The sequence below is a fragment of the Phyllopteryx taeniolatus genome, chromosome 14 (genome assembly GCF_024500385.1).
Source record: "Phyllopteryx taeniolatus isolate TA_2022b chromosome 14, UOR_Ptae_1.2, whole genome shotgun sequence".
Lineage (NCBI taxonomy): Eukaryota > Metazoa > Chordata > Actinopteri > Syngnathiformes > Syngnathidae > Phyllopteryx > Phyllopteryx taeniolatus.
Genome location: NC_084515.1, coordinates 17,340,029 through 17,356,801, shown reverse-complemented (window position 1 = coordinate 17,356,801; position 16,773 = coordinate 17,340,029). Strand labels below are relative to the sequence as shown.

Below are 16,773 nucleotides of genomic sequence, written 5' to 3'. Positions count from 1 at the left end.
TTTCCATTGCAGTACCTTTTTAGGACATCTCGACAAACAAATATTTGATTGTTCGTTGAAGGCTTTAATCTGCGATTTCTAATTGCATGTAGGACTCGTGATGTCATGCATTTGATCAATAATCCGGATGAAAATATGACTGAAACCGAACGCGGTGACCTTTTGTACTCGTACGTACGGCACCGGATGAGAACGACGAGCTGCCGTCCCATGCCCCACGGATGTATGACGATTTAGACCTGGCAAGTAACTTTTATCAAAGCCACGGTAAGCCATACGCAACCTGACCTGGTTGATTTCGCAACGAACTTATATTTGAGCCACACTGCCGTCGTCGCTCGTTTGTAAGCAGTGAAATGTTCCACTTTCTCTTGAGCAACCGTGGGAAATAGCCCAGGGGCTGAACTAAACTATCAAACAAGTGTTGGCCATAATGTTTTCTTTTCCCCCCAGGGTGAAATTTTGTACATATGTGCAATTTACCAGACAGCAATCGGTGGCGAGTGTGTGAACCCCCTTTTATTTTTCTGTGTACGATGTTAATGAGGTTGAATATTGTGCAAGTAAACAAAGATTGGAAAACAACATACAGACCCTTTCCAAAAAATGTGAATATCATGGAAAAGTTTATGCCGGCACGGTGTCCGACTGGTTAGCACATCTGCCTCACAGTTCTGGGGACCGGGGTTCAATCCCTACTACAACTTTGGTGTTAAGTCAGTGTATGAAATGATAACGCATCAAAACTTCACTTGTTCATCAATTGCTTGGTTCCGGCACCGCGCTCTCTTTTACGGAATATATTTTCATGTCACTGCGGGCCCGAGATTTGAGCCTGCTTGTGTCTCTGGAGTCTGAAGAACCTCTTCATGCAGGACCCGCTTAGGATTGCAGTCATGCTTAAAACTGTATTTCTGCAAAGCCTAACTAACCAATGCTCACAAGGACACACATTTGCAGAGGGCTCAGTAGTACCCTAAATTTGAAAAAATGTCCTGTCATGGTATAAAAACACAACCATGACTTCCACACAGTTTAAAAAAAAAAAAAAACAATGTAAAAATTAAAAAGAAATAAATAAATGGTGAACGACAACAAACAATCCCACACTAGAAAAGACACCACTGAAACTTAAGCAGGTCTGGCTCTATACAGGGGAGAAAACCCATCGTATGGCCACCATCAACCCCTGAACTCAACCCTATTGAGAACTAAAAGGAAGATCGATGAGGACGGATGGCAATATACCTCCGAACGGCAACTCTTGCAGGTAAATCCTCAACGAGATAACCAGAAACTAACAGAAGCTCCATGGAGTTACAAGTTCAATGGATGAGTTGTTAAGGTCATAGCGAAGAGGGGGTCCCGGTGTTAGCATGTAACATATTTGTAGGTTCAAATAGCATTTTAAAAAACAAAAATGAGTTGTTTACAACTTTTGTTTTGAAATTAAAAAATACAAACAGATTAAAGATGATCAAATAACAGACAATTGTTGGTGCCAAAAATGTATTCACTGTAAATTGCATTGCATTTGGGAAGATGAGCAAAAACGCCACATTCGCCATTTGAAGCCGTCAGCTGTACTTGAGATCACGGCCTGTCCGTGTAGTCTGTTCTGAAGGTGAAGGGCTTGTCATAGCCCATGAGGTGGTTGTAATCCTGAGGGAGGACGAACATGTCGGGGTTCACCAGCAGCCCCGTCTTGTCGGCGTAGAAGGTGGTGAACATCTTGCTGACAGCTGGTACACTGACCTGCTTCTGATGAAAGACCGTCTTTTGCTCCGTTAGGAAGACGCTGTAGGTTACGGCAGTATAAGTGTCCCGGTCTGGGTTGTGGTACAGACGGACCACGTAACCCTTGGTAATGAAGTGGAGGAGCGCAGGGGTGAGGAAGGTGAAGAAGCCCATGATGCTGCAGAAAGCCATTTGAAGGGCAACGCTCTGGACTCCGAGTCCTGTTTTCAAGAGGATCTGTGGCATGAGAAAGAGACTGGCTCCACTGGTGCTGTAAGAGAACATTTTCACCCCTGAGACCAGACAAGGAGAGAAATTCAAACAGCAGGTAAGTGTTCAAATCAATAGACTAATACATGTCAATAATCATTGATGAAATAATATTGGTGGCATGATAAAAGTGGAACCCAGAATTGAAACACTTGCTGTATGTCGTGTGAGTGCGCGACGGGGCTGTCGGACACGGTTCATGATAACAGCATTTGGTTTTTGGTTTTTGGTTTTCTCACCATACAAAATTACAGCCAAAATGTGATTACAGAGGAAGCAGTACATTTGACATGACTGCTAAGCATGGGCCGGTTTCAAGGTCGCGCTTTCTAAACTGCTCAAACTTTCCATCAGCGGTATGAAAGCGGTTTATTTGGGGGGGGCGGGGCAGACAAAGTGACACGACCCCTTCACCTCCCACTGTTGGTGTCAGGGAACCCTGTCAACAAAAATGTAGTCCTTCACGGAGGAGAGGCTTCCTTCCGTCGGGCCGCTCTGCCATCAAGCCCCGACTGGTGGGGGGGCTGCGGTGATGGTTGACTTTCTAGAACTTTCTCCCATCTCCCGACTGCATCTCTGGAGCTCAGCCACAGTGATCTTTGGGTTCTTCTTGACCTCTCTGACCAAGGCTCCTCTCCCCCGATGGCTCAGTTTGGCCGGACGGCCGGCTCTAGGAAGGGTTCTGGTCGTCCCAAACGTCTTCCATTTCGGGATTATGGAGGCCACTGTGCTCTTAGGACCCTTAAGTACAGCAGCATCTGTTTTTGTAACCTTGGCCAGATCTGTGCCTTGCCACAATTCTGTCTCTGAGGTCTTCGGGCAGTTCCTTTGAGCTCACGATTCTCATTTGCTCTGACATGCACTGTGACCTGTAAGGTCTTCTATACAAAAGGGGTGTGGCTTTCCTAATCCAGTCCAATCAGTGTCATCAAACACAGCTGGACTCCAATGAAGGTGTAGAACCATCTCAAGGATGAGCAGAAGCAATGGACAGCACCCGACCGAGTTCAATATAGGAGTGTCACAGCAAAGGGTCTGAATACGTGTGGCTGTGTGATATTTCAGTTTTTCTTTTTTAATAAATCTGCCAAAATGTCAACAATTTTGTTTTTTCCTATCTATATGGGGTGTTGTTTTGTGTATGCAGGAAAAACTTAAATGATTTTAGCAAATGGCTGCAATATAACAAAGAGTGAAATATTTAAGGGGGTCTGAATACTTTCCGTACCCACTGTATATAACCTGCAATAATATAGCCTAAGCCAATATTATTATTATATTGCTTACAATAATGGTTAATACTGCAAATGCAGAAATAAATGAATATGAAAATGGTTACTTTGAAGTGAATGTAGTGTTAGCAATTTAGTTTCACTACATCAACTTTAGCAAACTTGTGTTATTTGCTATTAAACAGTACCATATAAAAAAATAATAGGTTAATAAACAGTTATCAAATAAAAAGATTCAAATTGAATTTAATTGTTCAAGATTCAAAATGTATTTTATTTTCATTGTACAAGACACGATACAACAAAATACAGGTGCACTCAAGAACCGGACTTCAATCAAATAAGTAGCAACAATTTTATCCACGTGTGTATAAAAGATGAGTAAGTAATAAGTACTGAAAACCATTCAGTTCAACTGACGTTCTACACACAAGCATTTATACCATAAACTCAATAGTACCAACCTACGCAGTTTAAGGATAGAAGTCCATTCATCATAAAAGAGAATGCATGTTAGTCGTTCAAAAATATATATTTTAAAACCTTTTTTCCTCAATTATTCAATGAATTAGTCGATAGGTTAAGCGATTCTAAAAAGATGATATCGTTACAGCCCAAGCTGGAAGGTGACATGTCCGTCCGTGTCTCACAAGCGCCACGCGTGATGATGCTTCGAACTCCAAATTCTGTTTACCATTTGAGGCCTATTTTTCCAGCAAATTTGGATTATTAACTCTTGAGCGGCATTTGAATCTGAAGGTTCTACTGTAATGATTGGATTGTTGTTAAGCTTACAAAAGGAACATTGCTTTCCTTGCAGGCTCATTGAAGGGTGAGAAAGCAACTCACCACGAACTGCAGTTCCCAGGCTGCCCGTGTAAATAAGGTTCTCATCTTCGGACTGGGCCCTGGTAGAAAGACAAGAAGATGGAGTGCGAGGCTGCACCTGCAAAATCAATCAAACAAACAAACAAACAGAAAAGATGCATTCACCATTTATCCATTTTTTTTTTAATACTGTATGTCCTGTTAAGAGGGAGCTGGAGAAAAAGGTGACTCATTTGGTCACAGTCTGGAGCCCTGCCTTCACGATCTCTGATTGGTTTGCAGAACAGATGCTTTCATGTGACTGCTTGCAAGTCACGGATTTATTTCTTGTCATCAAAAGACGAATATGAGAAAAGTTTCTTTCTTTCTTTCTTTCTTGGCATTTACATCTAGATGTGTTAAACAACTCAGGACAGAGCACCTTTTGTTTGAACGCACTCACTTTTCAAATGAGCAAAAGTATTGGAACAGACATTATTAAATGAAAGTGAATAACAATTTCTATTTGGTGGCGTAACCCTTACTTGCAATAACTGCATCGAGCCTGCTGCGACCCTCTTCGAAGTGTCCTTTTCTTTTGGAAATGTGCAGTTTTGGCGATGTTGAGTTTATATCGCGTCCTTACTATAACCGAGTCCATACCTTGAGTTTCAGGCGAAGCGATGACCTACTGACAGCATGGCGACGATTTCCCCTCGGTCGGCCCAAACATGACACGCTCCATTGGGCTCCAGGTCGCGTGGCAACCATACGTGTGGTACTGAACGAGTTCGAAATAAAACGAACTCGGGCACTCAAAACGCCATTGAAAGAAAGCATTCTGCTTTGCAAATGACCGCTAAATACTGCAGTCATCGAAGCACTTCCGCCTATTTTCTTCTTCTACGACAAACGTCTTCTCTTTCTCAAACATAGAATTCGCGATGACGCAAGCCTTGTGCCCACTCCGTGAATACGTCAGCGCAGCCGCCATGTTGTCACAGTCAATCACTTGTTGTCAAGCTGGACGATTCAACGTGACAAGGTGACAGCCACGTGCTTTCGCAAGAAATAGGACGGACTCACGTTCACATTTACTTGATAGACATATATTTTGTAATAATCATGGAGAGGAAATAGAAAATGTCAGTCAATTGAACGGTCGTAGTCAATAACATAAATAAGAACATTTATTGACATATGAAGTTACATTTATGAACAATGAATATGTACATTAGTGCAAAAGTTAGAACATTTTTGGCAACAACAAAAATTCCAAGCAGTTTTCACTCATCATCACATTTAGGTATGTATACATATTTGCATAACTGTTCTTTTCTAATTGAAATATACAAGAAGAGCTTCCTTTACATTGGCATTTGGTATCCAGGAGGTGCAGTTTAATTCCCTGCATGTTGTGTCAAGTTGTTTGTCGACGAGGCAGAGGAGGAGGATTGAAGTCTCCATTGACCAGTAGAAGGGTGCCGGGATGCTGAAATTAGAATTGATGGTTATTCAATTATTAAAATGATGACATGAAAATATTGCTGCTTTGTCTGAAATTGGTCAATTGAAATGTATTCATTCATTTTGTATTGAGTTTTTGTTGTAAACAATTGTACATATACTTCACATTTACATTTGTATGTATTGTGTTAGCGGCACGGCGGACGACTGGTTAGCACATCTGCCTCACGGTTCTGAGGACCGGGGTTCAATCCCCGGCCCCGCCTGTGTGGAGTTTGTATGTTCTCCACATGCCTGCTTGGGTTTTGTATTATTATTATTATATTATATCGTGTACTTTAACAAGTTTCAAACAATGTATAAGGCGAACCAATAAATATTCAAAAAAGTTTGTATTAAAAAATAGCTATTCCAGTTTAATAGGGACAGAAGTTTTTGGGTTATTTTCATATTAACTTCTGTTTCTGTCTCTTTTTATAAGGTAAAGAATAGTACGAACATTCTCGAAATATCTGACCTTTCAGGCTCATCTGTAAGGTTTTTTTCAGTTCATCCAACTCTTTGCTGACTCACAGTGCTTAGACAAATAACAAATATTCTTGTGGAGGGGAGAGGGCATTGACTGGCGTAGCAATGAATGCCATTTGTTTGACAAAAAAACACCCCTGTTGTCAGGGGACGAAGGATGCGATAGCAGAATATCTTATTGACCCGAGTTAACCTATCAAACATGACACATTGTGCAAATCAAAACCACGAACCCACATAACCTTTATGGCAGAAGGTAAGGTATCAAAAGTTCCATTTCAAAGAATGCCACATTGTCAAAGTTTGTGTCCATGATTGTATTTCTCTAGGAGTTAAATGCCATTGGGAAATGAGTGCAACAAATGTTGAATGCATTTAACAATGTAAAATACAACATGAAACAATAATATATGCATCGTCCAGTAACCGAAGGGTCAGCGAGTCAAATCTCGGCTCCAACTGTCCGCCGCCGAAGTGTCCTCGGGGAAGACATTAAATCCTAAATTGGAAAGTTCGAATTTTAGACTTTTATTTTGAAAATATGTGAAATTTGGGTGAAACATTTGGAATGTGGGAATGTGTTTTGTTCAAGCTGAATGTTTCAAATGTGGAATGGGAATTATGTGGAACTACTTTGTTGAATGTCTCCTTGGGAATGAATGGGATTTTTTTGGGTGCAAAATGGGGAATTGTGGGAAATGTGGGTAATATTTCAATGAGAAAAATACAACGTGTGAATTTTTGGAATATGTTGAAGTTGGGGCGGCACGGTGGCCCACTGGTTAGAGCGTCAGCCTCACAGTTCTGAGGACCCGGGTTCAATCCCTGGCCCCGCCTGTGTGGAGTTTGCATGTTCTCCCCGTGCCTGCGTGGCTTTTCTACGGGCGCTCCGGTTTCCTCCCACATCCCAAAAACATGCATGCTAGGTTGATTGAAGACTCTAAATTGCCCGTAAGTGTGACTGTGAGTGCGAATGGTTGTTTGTTTGTATGTGCCCTGCGATTGGCTGGCAACCAGTTCAGGGTGTACCCCCCCTCCCGCCCGATGATAGCTAAGATGGGCTCCAGCACGCCCGCGACCCGCGTGAGGAGAAGCGCGACAGAAAATGGATGGATGGATTTCTTGAAGTTGACCGGTGCGAATCGAATGCTTTCAGCATTCACACGGTGTTATTAATAAAGGTAAGAAAAACATGTGCTCTGCATTCACACAATAAAGTTAGAATAACATACTGTGTGTGTGTGAATGCTCTGCATGCTGTGCAATTATTACATAATACTAATTTTAGTAACTGTAATCATTTGGGGCCGGAATGTAAGTGCCAGCTGTGTGGCACACACATATTGTTTATTACAACCCCAATTCCAATGAAGTTGGGACGTTGTGTTAAACATAAATAAAAACAGAATACAATGATTTGCAAATCACATTCGACCTATATTTAATTGAATGCACTACATAGACAAGATATTTAATGTTCAAAATGATCAACTTTATTGTTTTTAGCAAATAATCATGAACTTCGAATTTTATGGCTGCAACACATTCCAAAAAAGTTGGGACAGCTGGGTGGCAAAAAAGACGGAGAAAGTTGAGGAATGCTCATCAAACATGTGTTTGGAACATCCCACAGGTGAACAGGCTAATTGGCCACAGGTGGGTGCCATGATTGCTTCCCTCAATTGCTCAGTCATTCACAAGCAAAGATGGGGCGAGGTTCACCTCTTTGTCAACAAGTGCGTGAGAAAATAGTCCAACAGTTTAAGGACAATGTTCCTCAACGTACAATTGCAAGGAATTGAGGGATTTCATCATCTACGGTCCATAATATCATCAAAAGGTTCAGACAATCTGGAGAAATCACTGCATGTAAGCGGCAAGGCCCAAAACCCACATTGAATGCCCGTGACCTTGGATCCCTCAGGCGGCACTGCATCAAAAACCAGCATCAATGTGTATGGGCTCAGGAACACTTCAGAAAATCAATGTCAGTAAATACAGTTCGGCGCTACATCCGTAAGTGCAACTTGAAACTCTACTATGCAAAGCAAAAGCCATTTATACACGACACCCAGAAACGCCGCCGGCTGCTCTGGGCCCGAGCTCATCTGAGATGGACCGATGCAAAGTGGAAAAGTGTTCTGTGGTCCGACGAGTCCATATTTGAAATTCTTTTTGGAAATTGTGGACGTCGTGTCCTCCGGGCCAAAGAGGAAAAGATCCATCTGGACTGTTATGGACGCAAAGTTCAAAAGCCAGCATCTGTGATGGTATGGGGCTGTGTTAGTGCCAATGGCATGGGTAACTTACACATTTGTGAAGGCACCATTAATGCTGAAAGGTACATACAGGTTTTGGAGAAACATGCTGCCATCCAAGCAAGGTCTTTTTCATGGACGCCCCTGCTTATTTCAGCAAGACAATGCCAAACCACATTCGGGTACTAGACTGGCCTTCCTGGAGTCCAGACCTGTCTCCCATTGAAAATGTGTGGCGCATTATGAAGCGTAAAATACGACAACGGAGACCCCGGACTGTTGAACAGCTGAAGCTCTACAAGAATGGAATAGAATTCCACCTACAAAGCTTCAACATTTAGCGTCCTCAGTTCCCAAACGTTGATTGAATGTTGTTCAAAGAAAAGGTGATGTAACATGAGCCTGTCCCAGCTTTTTTGGAACGCGTTGCAGCCGTAAAATTCGACGTTAATGATTATTTGCTAAAAAGAATAAAGTTTATCAGTTTGAACATTACATGTCTTGTCTTTGTATTGTATTGTAATTAAATATAGGTTGAACATGATTGGCAAATCATTCTGTATTCTGTTTTTATTTATGTTTAACACATCATTCCAACTTCATTGGAATTGGGCTTGTACATGAATTCTCTCCAGTATCATTAAAACCATTGCACCACTATGAAATAAAACATCTTGAATGTTTTATTTGACTCTATAACGGGCATAATTTATGTTCCAGAGCAACAAATCAATGCATAATATACAGCGGTGAAAACATCTATTTACATATGTAGCAAGACCTCTACATGAACATCCAGTACTTAAATATACACTATGTACATTTTGACATGTTTTTTTCTCAACAACAACAAAATTAAAAGTTAGATTTCAATTTGTATCTAAAATCAATATCATATGTTGGTTGAAGGATTCCTAGGCCAGCACGTGACTGGTCAAGAGGTGGGACTTTGATGGCAGGGTCCAGAAGCTCCATTTCAAAGTAAGACAACACCAAAGTCAAGAACTGCTTAATTTCATATATGGCAAAAAATCTGCCAGGGCATTTGGTGACCCCAGAGCCAAAGGGCATGTAGAAGTAGCGTAATCTCCTGCCGTTACGATAGAAACTGGTTTTCTCGTGGCCATTTTCATCCAGAAACCGGTCAAATTTATATTCCTGCAAGAAATAACCAATTATAAAGATTGCAATTAGAAAGACTTCATGCTGATCATGTTGCTATAACAAGTTTGAAGGCCTCTTACATAGGGGTCTTCATAGATCTCTGGATCGTAGTGCAGCATGGGGGGGTACAGGGCGAGGACATCATCTTTCCTGATACGATAAGCCTCCTGGTTGTCAAGGTGAAGTAAAAAGTCTTCTTTGGCAACACGCACATTCATAGACGCACTGGATAGACGCATGGCTTCCTTTATAATACTGTCTGGGATTTGGGAAAAGATAATAGGAACTAGCATTCATAGTGTTACAGTATTGTCTGATAACGGACTTTGGTATTGCAATAAACTCACCCAAAACAGGCATATTGTCCAATTGGTCCCTTTTCAGGTTCAACGTGGGGTCACTTGGGTTAACAGCCTGACCTGAAGCCTCCAGGACTCTTTGCACCTCCTCACGAGCTGCTTTCATTGCATCTGGACTTCTACAAACAGACACGGGCGCAATCACTATTTATTATTCGTATTATTGATTATTCCATTTGTAATTACAAATTACAGTATTGTAATTTCTTTTCACCGAGAAAATGAGCCAATTCAAAGCATATTTTACTTGTCTGTTTTCTTGTCTTCTGACTGTTACCACTGCAGTAATACATCTCTATATTGCAGATTTAGTGTATCGCTGATTTTTTTTTTTATAATATATATATATATATATATATATATATATATATATATATATATAGGACAGTGTAAGCGGCACCGTGGTTGGCACATCTCCCTCACAGTTCTGAGGACCTGGGTTTAAATCAGGCCTCCCCCGTGTGGAGTTTGCATGTTCTCCCGTGGGTTTGCGTGGGTTTTCTCCGGTGTTCCGGTTTCCTCCTTCATCCCAAAAGCATGCATTGTAGGTCAAATGAAGACTGCCTATAGCTGTGAATGTGAGTACCAATGGTTGTTCATTTCTATGTTTCTATGACTCTAAATTGCCCGTGTGAGTGCGAATGGTTGTTTGTTTCTATGTGCCCTGCGATTGGCTGGCGACCAGTTCAGGGTGTACCCCGCCTCTCGCCCGAAGACGGCTGGGATAGGCGACCCTAGGCTCGATGGTCAGTGTCGTGTAGTTACTCACATGCACAGCTCTGATACAGTTAGCTTTATTGGCTTTATGATTTGAATGTGGCAACAATCACTCAAATCAGGTCAACTTGGCGCTGATTCTGAGCAGAAAAAGAAACCTTCCTGAGTAATCCCAACTCATACTTTTAGTAAATCACCAGATTGCTTGAAGATACAAAGAACGTGGCCGGAAAGCCACCGTTCAAATCCGATCCAGTCCACAGACAGAATTGTATGAAATAAATTCACAAATGCCAACCGTAGCCCGACAATTAGCTGATTGTAGCACACACACGTAACAATATCGACAGGAACAAATGCAAAAGCAACATTTGACTTGATTAGTACTGCAGTTCAAACATCACCGCAATGAATTGTGTGTTCCCATAATGCTTTCCACTGACGATATTGCCAGGACTGTCAATGTGAGGAACGGTGCCATTGCCTAAGGCCGGAGGAAACCGCCTGCTTACACCATGCCCGCACGGGCTGCGGTCTCGTTCAAGCAGAGCACACCCACCTTTTACAGGCCTCTGCTTGTGTATAGTGTGTGGATAGTGACCTACCTGAAATACCTTCACCTCTTCAAGTATCAGATATTGGCATTGAATTGCATATATGAGACATATTTCTATTACAAATAATCGGTCACTACTTTCGGGTTTCCGCAACATAAACCCTGCAATAAACAAGATGTACTGTATTTCACTGTACTGTTAATTGCTCTCCATTCATGGCTGTTTTTTGTTTTTTTTGACAAGAATATACAGACCCTTTCCAAAAAATTGGAACATCATGGAAAGGTTTGTTAATTTCCAAAATTCCATTCAAATGTTAAACTTTCGTAGACAATTTCAACAATTTCAAGTATTTTGTGTTTATTTTTACATAATTTGGGCTTCCAGCTCATAAAACCCACGAAATCAGGAATTCAACTAATTAGAATACTGTGAAGAAATCAGCCCACATTTTGCAGGCCATAAATGTTTTGAACTGAGTGTCACACACTAATCATCGCCTAAACTCAAAGCACCTACACAGGTTTCCCCAGGTGTCATTAAATTGCTTCAGTTTGGTTGAATTGTCTCAGTTGGGTTCCTTATGGGGAAGACTGCAGACTTGACAGCTGGACAAAAGACATATCATTGATAGCCTCCATAGGATGGGTAAGCCACAAAGGTTCATAGCTAAGGAGGCTGGCTGTTCACAGACTGCTGTGTCCAAGCATATCAATGGAAAGTCTAGTAGAAGGACAAAATGTGGCAGGAGAAGATGCATCAGCAAAAGAGATGACCGTGGCTTCGGCGGATTATCGAACAAAGAAGATTCAAGAATCTAGCAGAGATCCAGAAAGAGTGGAATGAGACGGGAATCACAGCTTCAAAAACTACCACATTCAGACGCATTCGGGAGTGGGCTGCAACTGTCGGGTTCCTCGGTTCAAGCCACTTCTGAGCCTGAGCCAACGTAGGAAGCGTCTCAGCTGGGCCAAGAAGAAGAAGAACTGAACTGTTGGTCACTGGGCCGAGGTCCTCTTTTCCAATGAAAGTAAAGTGTGCCTTTCATTCGGGAATCAAGGTCCAAGGGTTTAGAGCAAGACGGGTGACGAAGAGAACCCAAGCTGCTTGAGGTCCAGTGTGAAATATCCACAGTGAGTCATGATTTGGGGTGCAATGTCCAGTGCAGGTGTTGGTAAACTGCTTTCTTAAATACAAAATCACTGCAACAGTCTACCACAATGTTTTAGAGGACTTGATGAGTCCTTCTGCTGAGGATCTGTATGGAGCTGCAGATTTCATCTTCCAGCAGGACCTGGCCCCTGCCCATACCGCCAGAAGCACCAAAACCTGATTTGATGCCCATGCCATCACAGTGCTTGACTGGCCAGCCAACTCGCCGGATCTAAACCCCATTGAGAATCTATGGGGGTATTATCTCCAAAACCTGTATGTACCTTTCAGCATTAATGGTGCCTTCACAGATGTGTAAGTTACCCATGCCATTGGCACTAACACAGCCCCATACCATCACAGATGCTGGCTTTTGAACTTTGCGTCCATAACAGTCCAGATGGTTCTTTTCCTCTTTGGCCCGGAGGACACGACGTCCACAATTTCCAAAAACAATTTGAAATGTGGACTCGTCGGACCAGAGAACACTTTTCCACTTTGCCTCAGTCCATCTTAGATGAGCTCGGGCCCAGAGCAGCCGGCGGCGTTTCTGGGTGTCGTGTATAAATGGCTTTTGCTTTGGATAGTAGAGTTTCAAGTTGCACTTACGGATGTAGCGCCGAACTGTGTTGACTGACATTGGTTTTCTGAAGTGTTCCTGAGCCCATGCGGTGATATCCTTTACACATTGATGCTGGTTTTTGATGCAGTGCCGCGTGAGGGATCCAAGGTCACGGGCATTCAATGTTGGTTTTGGGCCTTGCCGCTTACATGCAGTGATTTCTCCAGATTCTCTGAACCTTTTGATGATGATGATATGGACCGTAGATGATGAAATCCCTAAATTCCTTGCAATTGTACGTTGAGGAACATTGTCCTTAAACTGTTGGACTATTTTCTCCCGCACGTGTTCACAAAGAGGTGAAGCTCGCCCCACCTTTGCTTGTGAATGACTGAGCAATTGAGGGAAGCTCCTTTTACCCCCAATCATGGCACCCACCTGTTCCCAATGAGCCTGTTCACCTGTGGGATGTTCCAAACAGGTGTTTGATGAGCATTCCTCAACTTTCTCCGACTTTTTTGCCACCTGTCCCAACTTTTTGGAAACGTGTTGCAGTCATAAAATTCTAAGTTCATGATTATTTACTGAAAACAATCAATAATAGGGACATAAGTTTGCACATTACCAGATATACTGGCTAAATGAAAAAAATAAATAAAAATGAACGGTAGGTCAGCCAAAATGACAAATGAAATGATCATACCTTATCATGTAAAAAAGACTCCAAAAGGTTGCAGGCAAGGTATTAGCCTGTGAAGCCCAAAGCAGCGCAACATGAGTTCTGGCCTTGCTGACATCATTGAAGGTGGATAAAGAATCGTTCAGGATCATCCTCATAGAGATCAGATCCGAGACGTTCTCCCTCTTAGACAAATTTTCAGCATGCATTGTTTTTGCTAGATTCTACACATTTTAAAGAAAAAGGCACAGAAAGACCAACGTTTAAAAAAATAAAAATTGCAATAAAAACACCGTGAGACTTTTTCAATTAATTTCATCAATTCATTTCTTGTCAAGATTGCCACTGACCTCTCTGGCACTGTAGGCACTCTTAAAGACATGGATAGGCAGGCCAGCCACTAAAGCTGGGAAGATCTTATCAAACTCCTTGAAATTCTCCAACGTATTTAGCACCAAGGCTTTCTGAGCTGCCTGCCGGGCCTGGCACTTATCCTCACCGAGCTCTTTACCAAACAATGTCAGATAGCCCGACTCAAACATCACCTGGAGAAGAAAATCCAAAGGGAACTGAAACAGTGTACTCAGTCTGTGCAGTCTGTGCAGTCTGTGCAGTCTGTATTACCAACGTTACACCGTTTGCTTACCTTGTAGCAAAAAGCAAAAATGCCGTCCACTTCCCAGTGATTCTTGGTTGGACTGAGTGTGTTGGACTTCAACATTACATTCTGGAGATGCTCCATCATGCTCTCAATCAGGGAGGGCAATGCCTCGCCTTGCAGTGTCTTCAGAAAAGTCTGGTGGAGATTTTCTGTGGTGTGGCCATGGCGAGGGTCGAAGCTGTCATGGCCAAATGCCTAGTGAGTTCGTGAAGAAAGGGTCCACAATAAATAAAATGCATGAAACACCTTAAAAAAAATAAACAGCTCTGTAGAACAACACAAAACTTGATGTGATTACATTTCATAAACGTACCTTTACTGATGTTGCAAAGTGGAATTTCCTCCAGTCCAGGTGTCTACCTTGTCTAATGACTGAGTGGTAAGAGAAGGGGTCACACAGGAAGTGAATGTACTGGCCGGCAATCTTGCAGGTGAAAATGTGGCCATACTTCTTCTGACGGCTATGCAGGAACTGGAGAGGGTTGGTCCCAAATTGCAGAGCACAACCAAGATAGGGTAGAAAGCCATTTTCAACTGCAGGCTCCCTAGGCTGCCTGTGGACATTGAAGGGAAGTAGAAATTATTGACTTCATGATTTCAATTCACATGTTTATTTGAAGAGAGTTGCCTGTGAATATTCTAATTCATACAGGTCATTTCATTCTCAGGGCATTGAATCGATTGCTAACGACGACGTTTTGCCTCTCATCCGAGCGGGCTTCAACAAAACGAGCAAGGCTTATTAGGATGCAGTAGCCAGTGTTGGTGTGGAAAACTCCACTATTTATGCGCCAACTCGGCGGCATGCCCCACACCACATATGGAATCGGTCTTTTGAAGTGCAAAAAAAACAGTGCCAGTGAGAGGCAGAGTAGGGCTGGAGTTTTTGCTGGAATCCATACATTTTCATTGTGGTAACACCCGCTGCACCCCTCACGATGCAGCAAGCAAGTGTGTGTGTTCCCCACATAATACACACACACACACACACACATATGGGAAAGTGAACTGTTTATAAAGTTAACTACAGCGGCACACATCAATATTTCGCCAGTAGTTGACTTCACCCAACTAATTTTCAGCGTCGTTAGGTTGGCAGGTAAAAGGTCTCACATCACAGTCCGGCATCTCGCTAAAATCTACATAGCGTACAGTACTTCTGTGCATTACTGTTTCAAAAGGTCTTGAAGAATATCGAAAATGTGGTGAGTTTATAAGAGTATAGTAGGGATTCATAGGAGTCTGGGGAAGATTGTTGGGAGGTTCATACAACTTTAAAACGTATAAATATTCCCCCAGAAATATGCGGTCATGTTTCACATATTTCACCTATTGCTCTGGAAGCTAACCCATGCAATAAATGAGGGATTACTGTATATTGTATTTGATGGTGCTGAGCCACAGGTTGTTTTTGTTTTTTTTAAAGCCACAAATCAAGCACAGATTTAAAAAAGTACTGGATTTGGGCTTCTGGAAAATGAATGAAAATGAATGATTAAATCAGCAACAAATGTAGTTTTTCAACAAATGTTTGTGCTCTCAAACATTGTGCATACAGATTTAATATCGTCTTACCTGCGTCGTGTCCCCACAGCCAGCCAAAGGATGCAGCAGAACCCGACCAGCACTGCCCATATTAGAGCGATGCTTATCGTCATGATGGCAACAATGCTAATGAGGCGAAGGTCCCACAGAATAAAAGGCTTTCCCACAGATGTCAGGCAGAAAACCGAATTTTGCAATTAACCAGCGTACGTGTGTGTGTCAACGAGCAGCAGAAGCTCAAGTGAGAGTGATGACACATTGCCATGCGGGAGGCTTTTATAACTGCATTGTGTCTTTGGGTGGGTCCAAAGGCAGACCGAATAAGCACATTATGTCATCACTTGTTCGAATATAGGCTGGGTGATGATTTGTCACGACTTGTTGTGCACCAAATCAAGTGTTATTTCTTTTCCTTAAATGTTATTGTTACTGTGTGTAACTTTATGACTATATTGATTTTAACCAGTCCATCCACAGCTACCGTAATGTCAAAATGACTTCTCGAGGACATACAGTTGCATGCACGCAGTGAATGAGTGTGTTTGTGTGTGTGACGGCCTTGACCAGAGTCCATGGACAGAGTTACCGCAAAGACATAAGGCTTGGTAAATAGATTCAAGGTCCCTGCTTTGCGTTTGTGTGACGAGGCAGATGAGGGAACAGAATGATGTGAGTGATTCTGTATATCCAGGTAACATGTCTGTATGGATGAACTTCATTTTGAAAATCAATTCATTTGACTGAATTATTGGCAGGTCTTATTGAAAAGGTCATAATAGTCTGTGATATTTTGCCATATCTTTACCGTTATGTGTCCCAAATGCAAAGTTTTCTAAAGATGCTAGTTACATGTTTGGATTTTTCTCCTCTTGCTTAATTGCTTAATTCCTTTTTTGGGTTCTTCTACAAATGGTCCTATGTAACTTAAGTTGTCTTTACCATTAATGTCACTGGAGGGAGTCTCATTGCAATAAATCAGAGGTACAGAATCTGTGATCTGAAGTCCCAGGTTGTGGCAGCCATTTTGCATTCACACAATAGTAGACAGCAAAATAGATCGTATGAGTTCGGAGGTTTG

At 42.1% G+C, this 16,773-nt stretch overlaps 2 protein-coding genes across 3 annotated transcripts; both read right to left on the bottom strand.

Moving 5' to 3' along the window:
- Positions 1–501: 501 nt before the first annotated feature.
- tmem70 (transmembrane protein 70) lies at positions 502–4,963 on the bottom strand. Its single transcript, XM_061798192.1, has 3 exons — positions 4,710–4,963; positions 4,089–4,185; positions 502–2,030 (listed from the first exon to the last, which is right to left on the bottom strand). Exons 1-3 carry the CDS (start codon positions 4,920–4,922, stop codon positions 1,594–1,596), a joined length of 747 nt encoding a protein of 248 aa, XP_061654176.1. The 5' UTR covers positions 4,923–4,963; the 3' UTR covers positions 502–1,593.
- A 3,996-nt stretch (positions 4,964–8,959) lies between these two features.
- On the bottom strand, positions 8,960–15,952 carry LOC133489328 (cytochrome P450 7A1). 2 transcript variants are annotated; one of them, XM_061798313.1, is made up of 9 exons: positions 15,726–15,883; positions 14,600–14,704; positions 14,464–14,522; positions 14,136–14,345; positions 13,840–14,034; positions 13,514–13,713; positions 9,811–9,941; positions 9,544–9,722; positions 8,960–9,457 (listed from the first exon to the last, which is right to left on the bottom strand). In XM_061798313.1, exons 2-9 carry the CDS (start codon positions 14,676–14,678, stop codon positions 9,155–9,157), a joined length of 1,356 nt encoding a protein of 451 aa, XP_061654297.1. In that variant the 5' UTR covers positions 14,679–14,704; positions 15,726–15,883; the 3' UTR covers positions 8,960–9,154. The 2 variants fall into 2 exon arrangements, with proteins under 2 accessions (XP_061654297.1, XP_061654296.1); XM_061798312.1 differs by having other exon boundaries at positions 14,464–14,704; positions 15,726–15,952.
- Between the last annotated feature and the right edge of the window lie 821 nt (positions 15,953–16,773).